The sequence below is a fragment of the Ylistrum balloti genome, unplaced genomic scaffold, assembly GCF_031769215.1.
Source record: "Ylistrum balloti isolate Yb309-2 unplaced genomic scaffold, AGI_CSIRO_Ybal_v1 Utg371032, whole genome shotgun sequence".
NCBI lineage: Eukaryota > Metazoa > Mollusca > Bivalvia > Pectinida > Pectinidae > Ylistrum > Ylistrum balloti.
The window spans coordinates 25,802-41,560 of record NW_026782573.1 but is presented as its reverse complement, the minus strand read 5'-3'; the positions used below and the strand labels follow the sequence as shown (position 1 = coordinate 41,560).

The 15,759-nt window shown below is 33.5% G+C and overlaps 1 protein-coding gene across 1 annotated transcript in view; it reads right to left on the bottom strand.

Moving 5' to 3' along the window:
- The window catches only part of LOC132560197 (hemicentin-1-like), a 62,180-nt gene extending 54,060 nt beyond the window's left edge, over window positions 1–8,120 (bottom strand). The window contains 5 exon segments of the mRNA XM_060224850.1: window positions 339–644; window positions 1,003–1,302; window positions 3,239–3,544; window positions 6,211–6,510; window positions 8,045–8,120. Coding sequence (XP_060080833.1) covers window positions 339–644; window positions 1,003–1,302; window positions 3,239–3,544; window positions 6,211–6,510; window positions 8,045–8,120 — 1,288 coding nt within the window.
- Window positions 8,121–15,759: the final 7,639 nt, after the last annotated feature.

Genomic DNA, 15,759 nt, shown 5'->3' with positions numbered 1-15,759 from the left:
AGTTTTCACAAGGCTTTATTTTTTGTATTTATTATATATTTTGTTACTTTATAATATTGTTAAATTTAATATTGGCTCGTTTGTCTATTTTCTCCTAGGACCGCCACATCCCATATCAATGAACATGACATCTGATTTTTCCTTAGAAATTACTTTTTCCGTAGAAACATTTTTCTCTGATACCAAACTATAACCATGATGTAATTAAAATCAATTTCTGCTGTAAATCGAATAAATCACAAAAGCTGATTTCACTTTCCACAGATTTCTAAAAACTAAACAATTATTCCGGGAAAAAATCCGGTCATGATAAATTAAGAATTCATAATTCTACTTACTGCCAGTGACTGTTAGCACAGTGTTCCCACTATTTGAAGTTCCAAACTGATTAGTGGCTGTACATCTGTAAGTTCCAGCGTCGGAAGATTGGGCGTTAGTGATGATGAATGTTGGTGCGGTGGTAGTTCCTCCAGTGTTGTATCTACTATTTGTCGTTATTGATACATCCTGATACGCGTTATTGACGAGCTTCTGCCATCCGACGCCTGTTTGTGTAGGATTCGAATTCACGTTACACACAATAGTGACTGTTCCTGCAATAGCCACCTGATAGTTATTCTGTCCAATGGTAACAGTCGGTGGAGCTGAAAAAATTAAATGGGAATTAGTTTTAGTGTATTGCTTTACCAATACGCACAATAAGATACGGAAGCAATCAGCGCCATATCATACAAATTTGTCTAAGAGCTGCAGGAAATATTAGTTTTGTCCTTCTAGGACCTGTTAATGATGCTTAAGGATGAAAATATGAAAAGTGATGGAGAAGTCGAATCATATATGTGAATGTTGCCTTACAGCAAAAATATGAATTAAAGGAAGCGAAATGAATCAAACTGTGTACCGTGCAGCTATTTCGCTGTTCAGTGGCTGTACAGTGGTGCTACGTGCCTAGGAGGCGACTGAGGAAGGACAAAATATGGTCAAGCAAAAGATCAAACTTACTTCCGGTGACAGTCAGCGTTGTTCCAGTGCTCTGAGTTGTACCAAAAGCGTTTGTTGCTTGGCAAACATACGTTCCCGCATCTGCTTGTGTTAGCGAGTTTATTGTAAGAAAAGGCGCTCCAGTATTTCCGTTTTGATATTTGCCAGTGCCTACTGTGATCCTGCCAGTGTTTGTGCCACTTGTCTTAAACCATTCAACTATGGTAGCGGCTGGGTTGGCGGTTATAATACACCCAAGCTGAACAGAACCTCCTGTTGTCCCGGTGTATACAGTCGAAGGATGCTGTACCGTTGGGGCATCTGAACATCACAAAACGCTATTTAGAAAACTCTTTGTTTCTTATCTATTTATTTGTTTACTTCCATTATAAGCCCAACAAAACTTAATATGAAAATGTTAGGAGTCATTTCAATAGACTGAAAGAAATAAACACAGCAGCAGACTGCATAATATATCTTTCAGTTGTGATAGTAGAGAAAACTTGTGCTACTTATGGGGCTGGACTGATGTTAACTACTAGTATATCTACACATAGGGCCATATTACTGTGAACTACTATTATATCTACACGTGGGGCCATATTGCTGTGAAGTAGTTGTGGGGCCGGATAGAGCTGTGTACTAATAGTATATTTACAAGTGGTGTGAGATTCCTGTTTACTACTAGTATATTTACACGTGGGGCCGGATTTCTGTGTACTTCTTGTGGGGCCGGATAGCTGTTTACTACTGGTATATCTACAAGTGAGGCCGGATTGCTGTGAAGTAGTTGTGGGGCCGGATAGAGCTGTATACTACTAGTATATCTACAAGTGGGGCCAGATTGCTGTGTACTACTAGTATATTTACAAGTGGTGTCAGATTGCTGTTTACTGCTAGTATATCCACACGTGGGGCCGGATTGCTGTGTACTACTCGGGGGCCATATTTCTGTGTACTACTTGTGGGGCCAGATTGCTGTGTACTACTTGTGGGCTGGATTGTTGTGTATTACTGGTATATCTACAAGTGGGGCCTGATTGCTATGTACTACTTGTGAGGCTGGATAGCTGTGTACTACTAGTATATATACAAGTGAGGCCAGATTGCTGTTTACTACTAGTATATCATATGTTGTAAGTTAAGATGAATTTAATTCGGATCTAGATTTTAGGAGTTTAAGTTATAAAAAAAGAACTAATGTCATTAAAAGTCAAGCTTAGTTACAGCCATTTCATGGCACAAGCATAAAGTTATATCCTATCATATACATGCTGTTAAATGGCTACCTGGAATTTAAACGCTAAGTTAATTAACATTACTGATTGTATTATTTAGTATAGGTTGTTCAGTATTTAATAAAAAATTGTTTTCGAGGAGTTGAAATTTAAAGGTATTTATTTGATTAATCGCTGTACAAATGTAATTTTCACTCTCGGTCATCAGGTTAAGGTTTAAATGTTAAAATTGAATGATCATTCAAACTAAACAGCTTTGTTATGCATTGCTAAATGGAAAGCGCAATGGGCATATGCATTTTGAAATTCAACTGTTGTACAATGCATGTATCTTTCCTAAATATAGATAAAGCAAAATCACATATCGATTAAAAGCGTAAAGCCGTGTTGATTACTTCCTAAAGAAAGGCACACATTTGATAAGATATCAATAAATTCTCTCACAATCGATTAAATAAATTTCACTCAGTGGTGTATGACAATTATGTTCTTTTTTCTCGACATTAACATAACATATATTTCTCAATGTGATCTCAATGACGCGGCAATCTTGATAATGGGATTAGGAAAAATCACATAAGGGAAGTTAAAATATTCAGACAGCTTTGTGGAAAGCTGTCTATTTTATTTTTTCGTTTTAACTTATTTTTCTTTGTTATTTTACATACACAAATTAAGATGACAATATCTGCTATTTTGTTAAATCCGTTCATCCAAATTATAAATTAAGTTACATGCTGGTATTACAAAGATGGAACATTTAGTGCCATTATCAGTAAAGAATGTTTGCAGATTTTAACGAATGATTGTGGTCATTGATTAGAAAAGTGTTATATTTGTAAATGGAGTTTTTATATCAGAGATGTTAGTGAGCATACTATGAATATTTCTTTAAATCTATATAAGATCATCAAATTGATTTCGCTATTGATAAAAAATGAGAGAATTACTTGGAAATGCTGATAATGAATAAAAAAATATCCGGTCATGATAAATTAAGAATTCATAATTCTACTTACTACCAGTGACTGTTAGTACAGTGTTTCCACTATTTGTAGTTCCAAACTGATTAGTGGCTGTACATCTGTAAGTTCCAGCGTCGGAAGATTGGGCGTTAGTGATGATGAATGTTGGTGCGGTGGTAGTTCCTCCAGTGTTGTATCTACTATTTGTCGTTATTGATACATCCTGATACGCGTTATTGACGAGCTTCTGCCATCCGACGCCTGTTTGTGTAGGATTCGAATTCACGTTACACACAATAGTGACTGTTCCTGCAATAGCCACCTGATAGTTATTCTGTCCAATGGTAACAGTCGGTGGAGCTGAAAAAAATAAATAGGGATTAGTTTTAGTGTTTGGTTTTCCAATACGCATAACAAGATACGGAAGCAATCAGCGCCATATCATACAAATTTGGACTAGAGCTGCAGCAAATATTAGCTGAGTCCTTCTAGGACCTGTTAATGATGTTTAAGGATGAAAATAGGAAAATGATGAAGAGATAGCATTAAAATGTATTTGGTAAATTTGATAATCAGTGTTTATGTTCGTTTGTTTATTTAAGAAAATACTGTAAGGGAAAATACATCCACCTTTAACAGAAGTCCACCTTTATCTCTTATCTTGTCGCTAGAAAAATCAACTTGTGGAATATATGATTTGCCTGAAGGCAGCAATAAAAGTCGTTCTGGCATTTTTTGTAGATATGTTGACCTTTACATTCCAGAGGTACGGCCCCTGAATTAAGAAAATGTCTAGAAATCATCATCCGCCCATCTTCTACAGTCTTAATGGAGTATTGAATTGATATTGGACAAATAGTATTATGAATAGAAATCGTAATAGAAAATTGATTAAGGTCAAGTTCTTATTTGTGCATAGTCATGATCCTTAGGGAAATGACAATCTACCTGTAGTTCGCCAAAGAAGAACCAACTTAGCTTGACAATTATCATTCATACTTTTCATGAATGTTGCAATACGATTAACGACCTGTTGATGGATTGGGATATTTTTGTCCAGTAAACAGGTGAAGGAAGGGGCATACCAAGGGCTAAGTAAAGTACTCCGCAAAAAAAAAAAAAAAAAAAATCCGGATAGCCCATGCAATCTTGGATGTTATCACAAGATTTGGTTAGTATTTGTCCGAACTAGGGGCAATCAGTAGCAACATCAAACATTTCAACAGAATCACGCAAAATGTTGATTTTAATGATAACGAAGGCAAATGTCCAACTGTAGGGACACATCTGCTCATAATGTAGGGATCAGCACCCATCCAAGTTATCAATGTATTGAATAGACATATAAAACGTCGAACAATATTGTTTTCGAGTTTTCTAGTTCGACACCCATGGTACAATAACTCAGTCGGCATAGTTTCCAGATTCTTGAGATTTGTTTAAAAAGTGGTTGCGAACATTCTCATCTCCAATCGTAGTTTTCAGCGTTGTTAATAAACTTTTATTTCTGCTTTAGTAGACTGACATTTGTGCTATAAGTGCATTAACCTGCATTTGTTGTCTAGGATGAGGGTAAAATTTTTCAGTCTTTGATTTGTATGCAAATTCATATCACATTTACCTGCTTTAGTTTTCTGGATTGTAAAAATAACATTCTCCGCAAAGTTTTGAGTTTGTGTAAAACATTAACTGATGATAGATATCAATATTATATACTACAGCTGTCTGCGGGTATTGTATCAATTTCACTGTAAGAGTAGTCTTCCTTGGGTTAAGTGAATGCGGTTTTATGATTTATTAGCACCTCTCTAGAGGCAATGAAGTTTCCTTTACATGTAAGAGTAATCACTTCTTTCTTGATTTGAGTAGTGTTGATGAATTACCAGTTTAATCAATTTCCTTGTTTTCTTCTCGTGCAAGAGTTATCTACCCTAGAGTGACTTACAGAAGCATTTTCAGAATGAGTCCCACGTCTTTTGGGTAAGGATATTATATCATAAAGTCCCTTCAATTGTCTAAAAGAATTTTCGCTTAAAATTCGCTGTAGGAGTTCCTTCACTTTGGTTTCCTACAATCTGTATCATTCCAATGTAAAATAAACTTCCCTGTGTTTATGATTTATGTTATAGACTTGCACGGCAAGTGCTTTGCCAAAATATCAAAGTCATGGTTATTCGTCTTTGCAATCATAGTTTGAGCTGTTTGTTCTATAATTAATTCAGGCGGGCGAAATTATATGTCGATCAACAAGACTGTGGGAAGATGCAAAGGGTATTTATACTAGTATAATACATGTACAACCATGTACTTTAACCGCCATTCACATTTGAATACTTTCTTTCGTCTTAGATTATAGTGTATAAAATGGTAGAAAATGTAATTGCATTTGTAAACGATACTAGATGAGGTTATCTTTATATGAGGGTCACTCATAAGTAGTATGTGTTCTTCGAGCATAGAGTGACTCAAAGTTTTAAAAAGAAAGCTGAAGAAACCAAATCAACATCGAATCTGCCTGGATAAAAAAAGATATGTACTGTAAAAGTGTTTATTTTTGTCTTTTTATCGCTACTTTCGAGAAAAGAAGAATGGAAAAATAGATACTGAAAATAGAAATGATATAGAAAACGAGACTTCATTTCGGGGCATTTGCGAAAAATAACCCTTTTGTCAAAACTGTTTGAACTTTGAACAATCAAAGAAAACTCAATATATGCATAACAGAAATTGTTGTAAACGGAACTTTCATTATAAAGGTAAGTGACAATATAATCAAAGTTTTGAATTTATATTTCAGATTTCAATAACTGATTGTCATTCAAGAATTGAAGTGAAAATCTACGACACCACCACCCCCCCCCCCCAAAAAAAAAGAGCAACTAATCCAATTGTTTTAATGTTTGTGAATGTGAATGGCCACTTACTATAAACAGCTGTTTTGTACTTCGGAAACTGGACAGTAGTTTTAAAGGCGATTTTGTTGAAACCTACTAAACATGAGGAAGGGGGTAAACTATCCAACTTACTTCCTGTGACAGTCAGCGTTGTTCCAGTGGTCTGTCCTGTTCCACCGGCGTTTGTTGCTTGGCAAACATACGTTCCCGCATCTGCTTGTGTTAGACTATTTATTCTAAGAGAAGGTGTTCCAACATTTCCGTCTTGGTACTTGGTATTGTCTATCGTCAAGCTTCCAGCGCCTGTGCCAGTTGTCTTCACCCATGTTACTGAGGTAGCGGTTGGGTTGGCGGATACAATACACCCAAGGACAACAGAACCTCCTGTAGTTCCAGTGTATACAGTCGAAGGATGCTGTACAACCGGGGGACCTGAGCATAAAAAGGGCTATTTAGGAAACTTTGTTTGTTTCTAATCCATTCATCAGTTGACTTTCATTGTTTCAAGCTCGGCATAGCTTCAAATGATAAAGCGTTTAAGTAATACAGTTTTTAAGTAATTTTTAATAAAAAAAATAAACTGAAAGAATTAAACACAACGATATATATAATAGATGTTAAATTATTAGAGGTAAGTAGTGAAATTGCGTACAGTTTATCATTTCTTCGGCGTTGTATTCAGATGTAGAATTCAGTAAAATACATATATCTATGAAATATTTTCGTTGATTTTGTGCCCAAGAAATAATAATAATAAAAACAATCAGTGATATCCTCAATAAGGAATGAACATAATTTATTACTTTTATCTAGATATTTATTATTCATTCAGTTCTTTATTGATTTAAGTTGACGTTTGGATGTATCTTAGTTTATTCTGTCATGCTACTTAGTTTTTTATATGATTATCAGACTGATATTCATATCTTACATATAATTTGCTCATGCTTGTTTCTCTTTCGATGTCACATTTTAATGACTGATGGTGAGGCAAACGTTAATCCGGATATAGTATTTAAGAGGTTTTGTATTGATAAAAGAAAAAACCGTCATTAGAATTCAGGCTTAGTTACAGAAATTTCAAGGCACAAACATAAATTTATGTCCTATCATATACATGCTGCCAATGGCTGGAATTCGAAATCCTAAGTTAAGTAACATTACTGACATCATAATTTTGTTATTCATATTTTCATACTCTGCATGCCTATCAATTAAGAAAATGATGTAAATTTGTTAAAGATGGATAAAACACCCAGGCAAGATGAACAGGGTAACAAACATATTCTTTTGTCTTGTTATCGGTAAAGGTTGGTTAAGTCAGCATAAAGTAAAGCGTTGTTTATTTCCTGGCGAAAGTGACAAACGTTTGATTAGACTTGAGCGAATCCTCTCACAGGCAAGTGCATTGGTATCACTTAGTGGCGTATGACAAATATGTTCCTTTTTCCATTGACAACAGTGTCAACTACCAGAATTGTTTAAGTGTAGTTTCTGAGACAATTCCAGTCCGTGAAAGTGAGTACTAATGAACTATGGCATTTAAAGAGTAAATAACTTATTTATCTATGATACAAACATTTTCATTTTTTATAATCATAAAAAAAATAACACGTAGTCATTTTGTAAAGTCACGTTTTATTATTATTATTATTATTTTTTTTTTTTTTTTTTTTTGCGGCGGTGTAAGAAATGATCAAAGAAATTAGTTTATTAATAAAAAATATTGTGTTCTGTGATTAAATCATGAGGATTATCTTTAATTTTTTTTTGATGTTATTGACCCATGATATAAAAACAAAGTGTATCTATTTTTTGCAAGTACATTCCATCACCCACCCACCCACTCCCCTCCCCTCCCTTAAAAAAAAAAGAAAAGAAAGAGAAATGGAAAATGGAAAAAGACCCCTTTGAATATCGACCATAACATGATAGACATGACGACATAGCTCTTAAGTATACTTACTTTGCGAAAATACCATGGGAATAGTCAAAACCAGCATCAAGCAAGGCAGAACTCCGGGGAACTTCGGTCTCCCCATAGTTGTTTCCTTGGTTGTGTTTTCACCAACCAGAATAATGTCGGTAAGTGATGAAATGTGGGCTGTTGACGCAGTAAACCTAATAAAGAATGAAAATGACTTTTATTTCATATAATGACATCCATTTTGTGATCATATTTGTTACAATACTTGGTTTTGTGGTTACTTACAACAGGTGATATATATGTATATTGCAATCATTAACAACAGGTGACAGCTATTTTGTAATTGCTAACAACATCTGACCACCATTTTTGCGATATCTAAGAACGGACAAAAACTGCAACAGGTGACAACTGTTTTTGCAACTAAGAACACCCAGTGACAACGATTTTCTGATTTCTGACTTCTGTGTAATAACTAACAACAAATGACAACTATAACTGGATGACAATCATTAAGTCACTAGGTAACAACTGCTATGCGATTTCTATCACCAGATGACAAATATTTTGTAATAACTATCACCAGACGACAAATATTTTGTAATATTCATCAACAGACGATAAATATTTTGTAATATTCATCAACAGGCGACAAATATTTTGTAATATCTATCAACAGATGACAAATTTTGTGTAATATCTATCACCAGATGAAAACTTTTATGTGACTACTTAAAACAGTTGATATCTATCTTATGAATAATAACAACAGGTGACATCTATTTTGTGGTTACTTTCACTGAATGGCAAATGTTTTGTGATTACCTACAACATGTGACATATATCTTATGATTGCTAACAAAAGGCGATAAGTATTGTTGATAACGTTCTATGATAATCATTTCATGTTCTTAATTTGTACTTTACTTCTCACGAATGTAAATCTAGTACGTATTTTATCTTTTTATAACTTTTTAGAAGTGAAATGGGAGAAACCGATTATAAAGAACGCCATGCAGGCGACTTTTCATGATGGAGTTAAGTCAGTTTGGTGTTGATGTTGATTGAAGAATGAACAAAAACACAACTGAATAGCACCTATTAATACAAATTTAGAATATGAGACAATAAATCCAAATAATTAATCAAACAGATGTTTCGTCCATTTAGGACTCGTCAGTGATGGTAAGGGTCTAAACTTTGCAACTTAAATGACGACTGAGTAAAATCAAAATTGATTGAAGCAACTGTTAAAAACTGGATTTGGTTGATTTTTAAAAACAATTCAGAATGTGATGAAAAAATGCGCTTTACATAGAATGTCGGTATAGTCAATATATTTGTCGAAATATGCTCCACAAAAGCTGAAACAACTATTTAAATAATCTAGTTAGGGTTTTATTGCTATGAAAATATCATGAATAACAGGACATCGATGCAGAAAAAAACCCTGAAAGACCCATCTGAGATATAAAGTATCACAAGGAGAATAATCAGTACCTTTATCCGTCTATTCTATTAAGCTACATATTTTGAACGTGTTTTACCTCATTTGTAAAGTAGCAGGTATGGAAATGTACGTTTTATTGTCTTATTTATGTTATTTCACGGCAAACCGGTTGAAATTCTGTCGATTTAACTGATGAGTCTATTTGCAAATTTCCAATAAAAGACATGTTGTTATATTGTATGAAAATACTCTTCTTTGACGTTCATTTAATGGTCATTTGATGTATAAGCATCTCCGCGTATGTTCAAGGTACACTGATCACGTCCTATTACACACAAAGGTGAAGAGTTTTGATAGCATCTTTCTCATACTCGCTTCAATTATAACACCAAAAGGATTTCCCAACCCATTCCCTGACTAAGAATTTTTTATAAGCCAAGCCGTGAACTTCAACCCTTATTTGTATTAGGATGATGTAATGAGATTTAATTTTTTATTTTTTATTTTTAGAAACTCATATTTTTATACATTATTTCCATGTTTCCATGTTTAGGAGATTATACGGATCTAATATGTCATTCTAACACAAACTATTTTTACATTTCTATGGACAGATCACTGTGTCTGCGAATTTACATGATTACAATCACAATTTACACATTACTGTGTATTTTAAGAGGAGTGGCGTTTTACGCTGATTGTTATAAACGGGTTTTGGTACTTGCAGAACCGGTTTTGAGCTATTAATAGTACAAGCGTTTTTGCAAAGGCAAACTTGTCAGAAACAACAAATGTATCCCGAAGCCTGTTTGTACAATGACATTGTTGCTGCATATCCTTTTTAAAAAAAACAGACCAGTGTACTAGGGTATACATTTTTATCATAGTGTCCCATTTCTAATTTTCAAACAGACAAGAGAGACTTTTCAGACAAAAATCTATGAATTTTATCACGACCAGGGAATATTTAAGCGTTGTGTTTATGTGTTAGCATGCACATGGTAGTATAAAAATCGTCACTGCGAAACAAAAGGACTTATTTGTGGTACAAACACACGTTATCTGTTTATCACAGTTTTGAAGTACAAACACACGATGTGGCAATGCTTTATCACACCTTGGAAGTACAAACACACGTTGTGACATTACTTTATCACACCTTGGAAGTACAAACACACGTTGTGACATTACTTTATCCCACCTTGGAAGTACAAATACACGTTACGATAATACTTTATCACACCTTGGAAGTACAAACACACGTTGTGACATTACTTTATCACACCTTAGAAGTACAAACACACGTTGTGACAATACTGTATCACAAATTGGAAGTACAACAACACTTCCTTTATAGAAAAAACACTCTTTTAAAAGCTTTCATTATGGTCATTGAATAACAATTACACAAACACCAAAACAGACTTTAGTAGACAAAGTATGTTTAACGAAAACGACAAATACATTAATTCTTTTTTAAAAAAAGCCTGTCAAACAACATTTTCTATATTAAAATTTTTAATGACACATGGTGCACAATGTCATGAATTTTAACTACAACCTTATATTTTCTGTCTGCATAAATATGATATTTCGTTCCGCTCCTGGCCTGAGCATTCTTTCTAATTTACACTTCGTATTCCGATGGTTATCGAGAAAAATTTATTCGTGATAAATCAGCGAGTAACGAAAGTGTAACAAACTATTTCTACATGACTTATTTGATCAATATTAGTAATAAGTAATAGTATTGTCAGCTGACTGATATGGTAAATAGCAGAGCTGGCCTTGTTGACGGTATAAGTGATGAAAGTTTAAACATTAAAACTCCAGATGCTTATACAGACTACAGCTTCTATATGATTTAGCATGTCAAATTAATTTATATCGACGTTTCGCTTGGGGTATAAAAGGTCTTTCTTAGTTGTATTAAGTTATAGTTGATATTAAAATAACTAATTTATTGTTATAGCTAAATTATCGTTATGTTGCTCCGCTAATTATCGTCATTTCACCGTGCCATAACGATAATCTTCTTTACGTCTCGGCGAATAGACGATAAACAGCGGGGCGAGAAGAAGACAATTATCGGCTGACAAAACGATATGTCCGCAGCGAAAAGGCAATAGTTAGAGTTGTATCATAACAATGATTATTGTTGTATTGCGGCGAAAAGACAATAATTAATGGGAAGACATTACGATGATTATCGTCATTATCGTCATGTCGTGGCGAAAAGAGGATATTTAACGCCAGAGAGAAAACGAAAACTATCGTATTGACAAAACGAAACAAAATAATGGCAGAAATTAGCCACCATCTTTTTCTGAAATTATTTCACAAGTGGACCCTTGGCATACAATTCCGAGTTTATATGTATATATATTGGTGATCATTTTGGTACCAAAGATGTAAAAAAAAAGTAACAGTGCTTCATCGAATACCGGCGAGTTTCAGGTGTTTTGTTGATCCCCTATCATATTTAATGTAAACCATGCAAGTTACAAATCCCCCAGAAACATTGTTACATGCACCTGTTTACTTAACTAAGTAATAGGATGTCTTAAAATGGATTTAAAGACCAGTATGAATGATATATTTTTCATGAATATTAAACACATATATGCCGTCAAGCATTACGTTGCATGCGCTTGTCTTCAAAGCTGCGTCATTTTGAATGCATATCTCAATACAACTTATCAAAATTAAATCTATCGAAAGTGTAAAGGAAAGTGTAAAACAAACATTTAGGTATAATTGACGTATCACAAAGCCTAAACTTAAATACAGGAGTGTATAACACTTAAATACAAATTTAGAAATAGATACTGCATCATGAATTAAACTACATCATACCCTGTTCCACCCTTCCTAAAGCGAATGAGAAAAATAAAACCTGATGGAACGAAATGTCAGAAATCACATTAGATGGTCTCATAGAAAGTTTCACCAACTGAAACTGTACAAAAGACACACACACAAAAAATCAAGAAAATATCAACATGACAACATGATCATAATTCAAACTCATATTCCATAAAACCAGCGCGAAAAATATGAACAAAAGAAAGATATACACGGAGACTCCTGAAAAAGCACAAGAAGAATAAGACCAGGTGCTCAGGAAGAGTAAGCGTGTTCTGGTTCATCGACAATACCCGTCATGTAAACCTTGGTCAATCCAAGTAAGTAATGTAATTTTCTATAATGAAATATACAATAACGGAACCAACAGGCAAACTCTTTATTTTTTTTTTTTTTTTTATTCAGGTTTTTATCAATAGTCACATACATCAATCACATCACATGCATAACTACACGTCATACATTGTACTTGTATCTAAAATTAATGCATATGATATAAAATATTACAGTGCATATGAAAACAAAAAAGTACATACTTGTTGACACTGTGTTAACAATACGTTGGAATACGATAATTCACTAATTTATTAACTGATTAATAAAGATCCATTTGTTTTGAATAATTTCTTGTTTTCTAAGGCTGTATCTATATAACCCAATGTCCTCTATTTTTTATATTGAGAAATATATTTCTTGCATTCAGAAATAGTTACAGTTTTATTTTTTAATTTACACAAAAATATAAAGTATTTCATAAGAAGCATTAAAAAATTGATTTCATATCTGTGTTCTATTTCTACTACACCAAGAACAAAGACTTCTGGATTTCTAGGTAAAGACAATTGGTGTTTGTTTTCTAATAATTCTATTAACCAAAACCAAAGTGTTTTAACAACATTACATTCCCAAAATAGGTGTATAATCGTTTCTCTTTCATTTGTGCAGAATGTGCATCTTTCGGTTTCTGCAAGTTTACATTTCATTAACTTTGTATTTGTATACAATATCCTATGTAATATTTTATACTGAAAAGTTAGAAGTTTTGTATCATCAGTTATCTCCTTTGATATTAAATAAATTAACTCCCAAGTGTCTTCACTAATGTCAGTATTAAAATTTTCTTGCCATTTTCTTTGACTATTTGTAGGTTTCTCAGAAACAGATTTAATAAAAATTTGATAGAAGTACAGGCAAACTCACTTGTATCGAAAAGGTCCAGCTTTATTTAACACAAAGAAATAGAATATTTCTCAATGAGATCACTATGGTGACCATAATTTTCATTAACCTGCATCATTTGAACCCTTGTCTTACGAGTTTGTCAGTCAGTTAACAATATTGCTATCCAGCAATGGAAAATTCATAATAGGGAAACTGAAATCATCACATTTATCATACAGCTGGATGGAAAGCTGTCCATGTTGGTTTCGTTGTAGGAGAAGATCAAGATAAACAGATAATGCAAACGAGTTTATCGTATCTTTGATTTCCGGTTCTGGTGGGTATATACGACGGACGTAGTCAAAGATTTTAGTATTATTTAAAGATAAGACGTCATCAATATATCTGAAGGTGAAATCATATGACTTTTCAAGGTCTTTGTGACATGTTTTGATAAGCCCTTCAATAAATTCAGTCTCACATGAAATGAAAAAAAAAAAAAAAAAACAAGTCAGCCAACAGAAGGGCGCAGTTGCACCTTTAAATACAGAGACAGGTAATGTAGTGAACTACACCATACAATGGTTCATCCTTATAGGACTTGTCTATTATGCTAAGTGTAAAAAATGTTGAGACTTCGGAGGAGGCTGATTAAGTAAAAATACGTATATAATATGATGGGGAGGTGCACTAAGTCGCATATTCAAACAACTTTATGTTTGCAATATTGAATTATTTCGAATAGCATCAAGTGGATGGATATGATTTGCTCTGTCTGATAAATTTCGTTTCTATTCGGGCAGTATATCATAAGGAACTATTACATAAATGTAAGTAGATTCTCATGGTGCTTCGAAAATGTCCTTTATAGAAGAAGTCGATCGTTTAATGTACAAAACACACTAGTAAAATGCATAAAGAGAAATATCATGAATACTGTTTGTACAACGTCAGCAATAGTTTAGTCCCTGATAATACTAAATTCTTTTTATATTTATTCGTTGATGCATTAGATGTTTTAATCAATCTATTTCATACCTAATTATTTTCATAAGGATTATTGATTTGCCATTTACTGATTCCCCTTTAAAATAATAATGCCTGCTTCAACAGCAATCAATTGACTTTTTGTGGAATTTTGTGAAATAACGCTTTGAAGATATACTTATTCTTGTGAATGAAATATTTCAACGTTGCAATACAATGTTTTTCCTTATTTATTTAGTTTTTTTTCAATTCTAAAAATGACGTTTCGTGGGTCGGTGAAACTTTCAAAAATCTCATGATAATCTAAGAAATAATCATCTTCAATAAATATGAGGGGAAAAGTGTGTACTTTCCCGTGGCATACTATTACAAGCTAATTACGAAGCATGGCATGCTAAACATGTATGGAAGATTAATTACTTACCACTAGGCCACCTTCACAGCAGCATCACCAAGTGACGGCGGAAGTTGAAGTAACGCCCTTATCTAAGCTCTCGCGAGATACTGCATAGACGCGCCATAAAGATAAGTTTTTTTCTTCAGAGTAGATATATTAGACCTGCTCTACAGCTCCATTTTAAGAGGTTTAAATATAGATGTTATGGTAGCTGAACGAATCGGAGCAATGCAATTATCAAATGTTTAGAAATGAACTTGATGTTGATCATGTGATATAATATGATATTCGACATTTGATTCAATATACATGACACAGACAGATACATTTGTATATTTTCATTGTATTACCGATGTTTTAGAAGAAATATGCTGTTAGGAATACCTTCATAAAAAATACAGATTTCAGATTTTGTTTTTGATATAATTTTAGATAGTAGTGACAATGAACTCAGATTGGAACACTTTTATATTTTCAGTGTGATAGCTGTTTAAGATGACTTGAGCAAAATAAGAAAAAAATGATAAACGAAATGTAAAAATAACGAAGGTTAAAAATTAACACTACCCAAAGCATACAGAATTTCATCAACCAGAAAGTCATATCGTTATTATGCGTAGAGTTCGAAAAAACATGATGACGGTGCAGGATATATATTCATTGTGCAAAACAGGTTTATAATGTGCTTTTGTGTTTGCTGGATTGTGCACTATACCGTATCTGTGCACTTAAGCCACTTATCATATACATTAGCATATTTAAACACGGCGAGGAACTTAAATTTGAAATACTGTACATCACTCAGTACACAAATTATCTTTAAATGTTGTTTTTTCACATTCCGTCAACGGTTGAAATCTTTTCTTATATTGATAAAATCATTTATCGACCTTA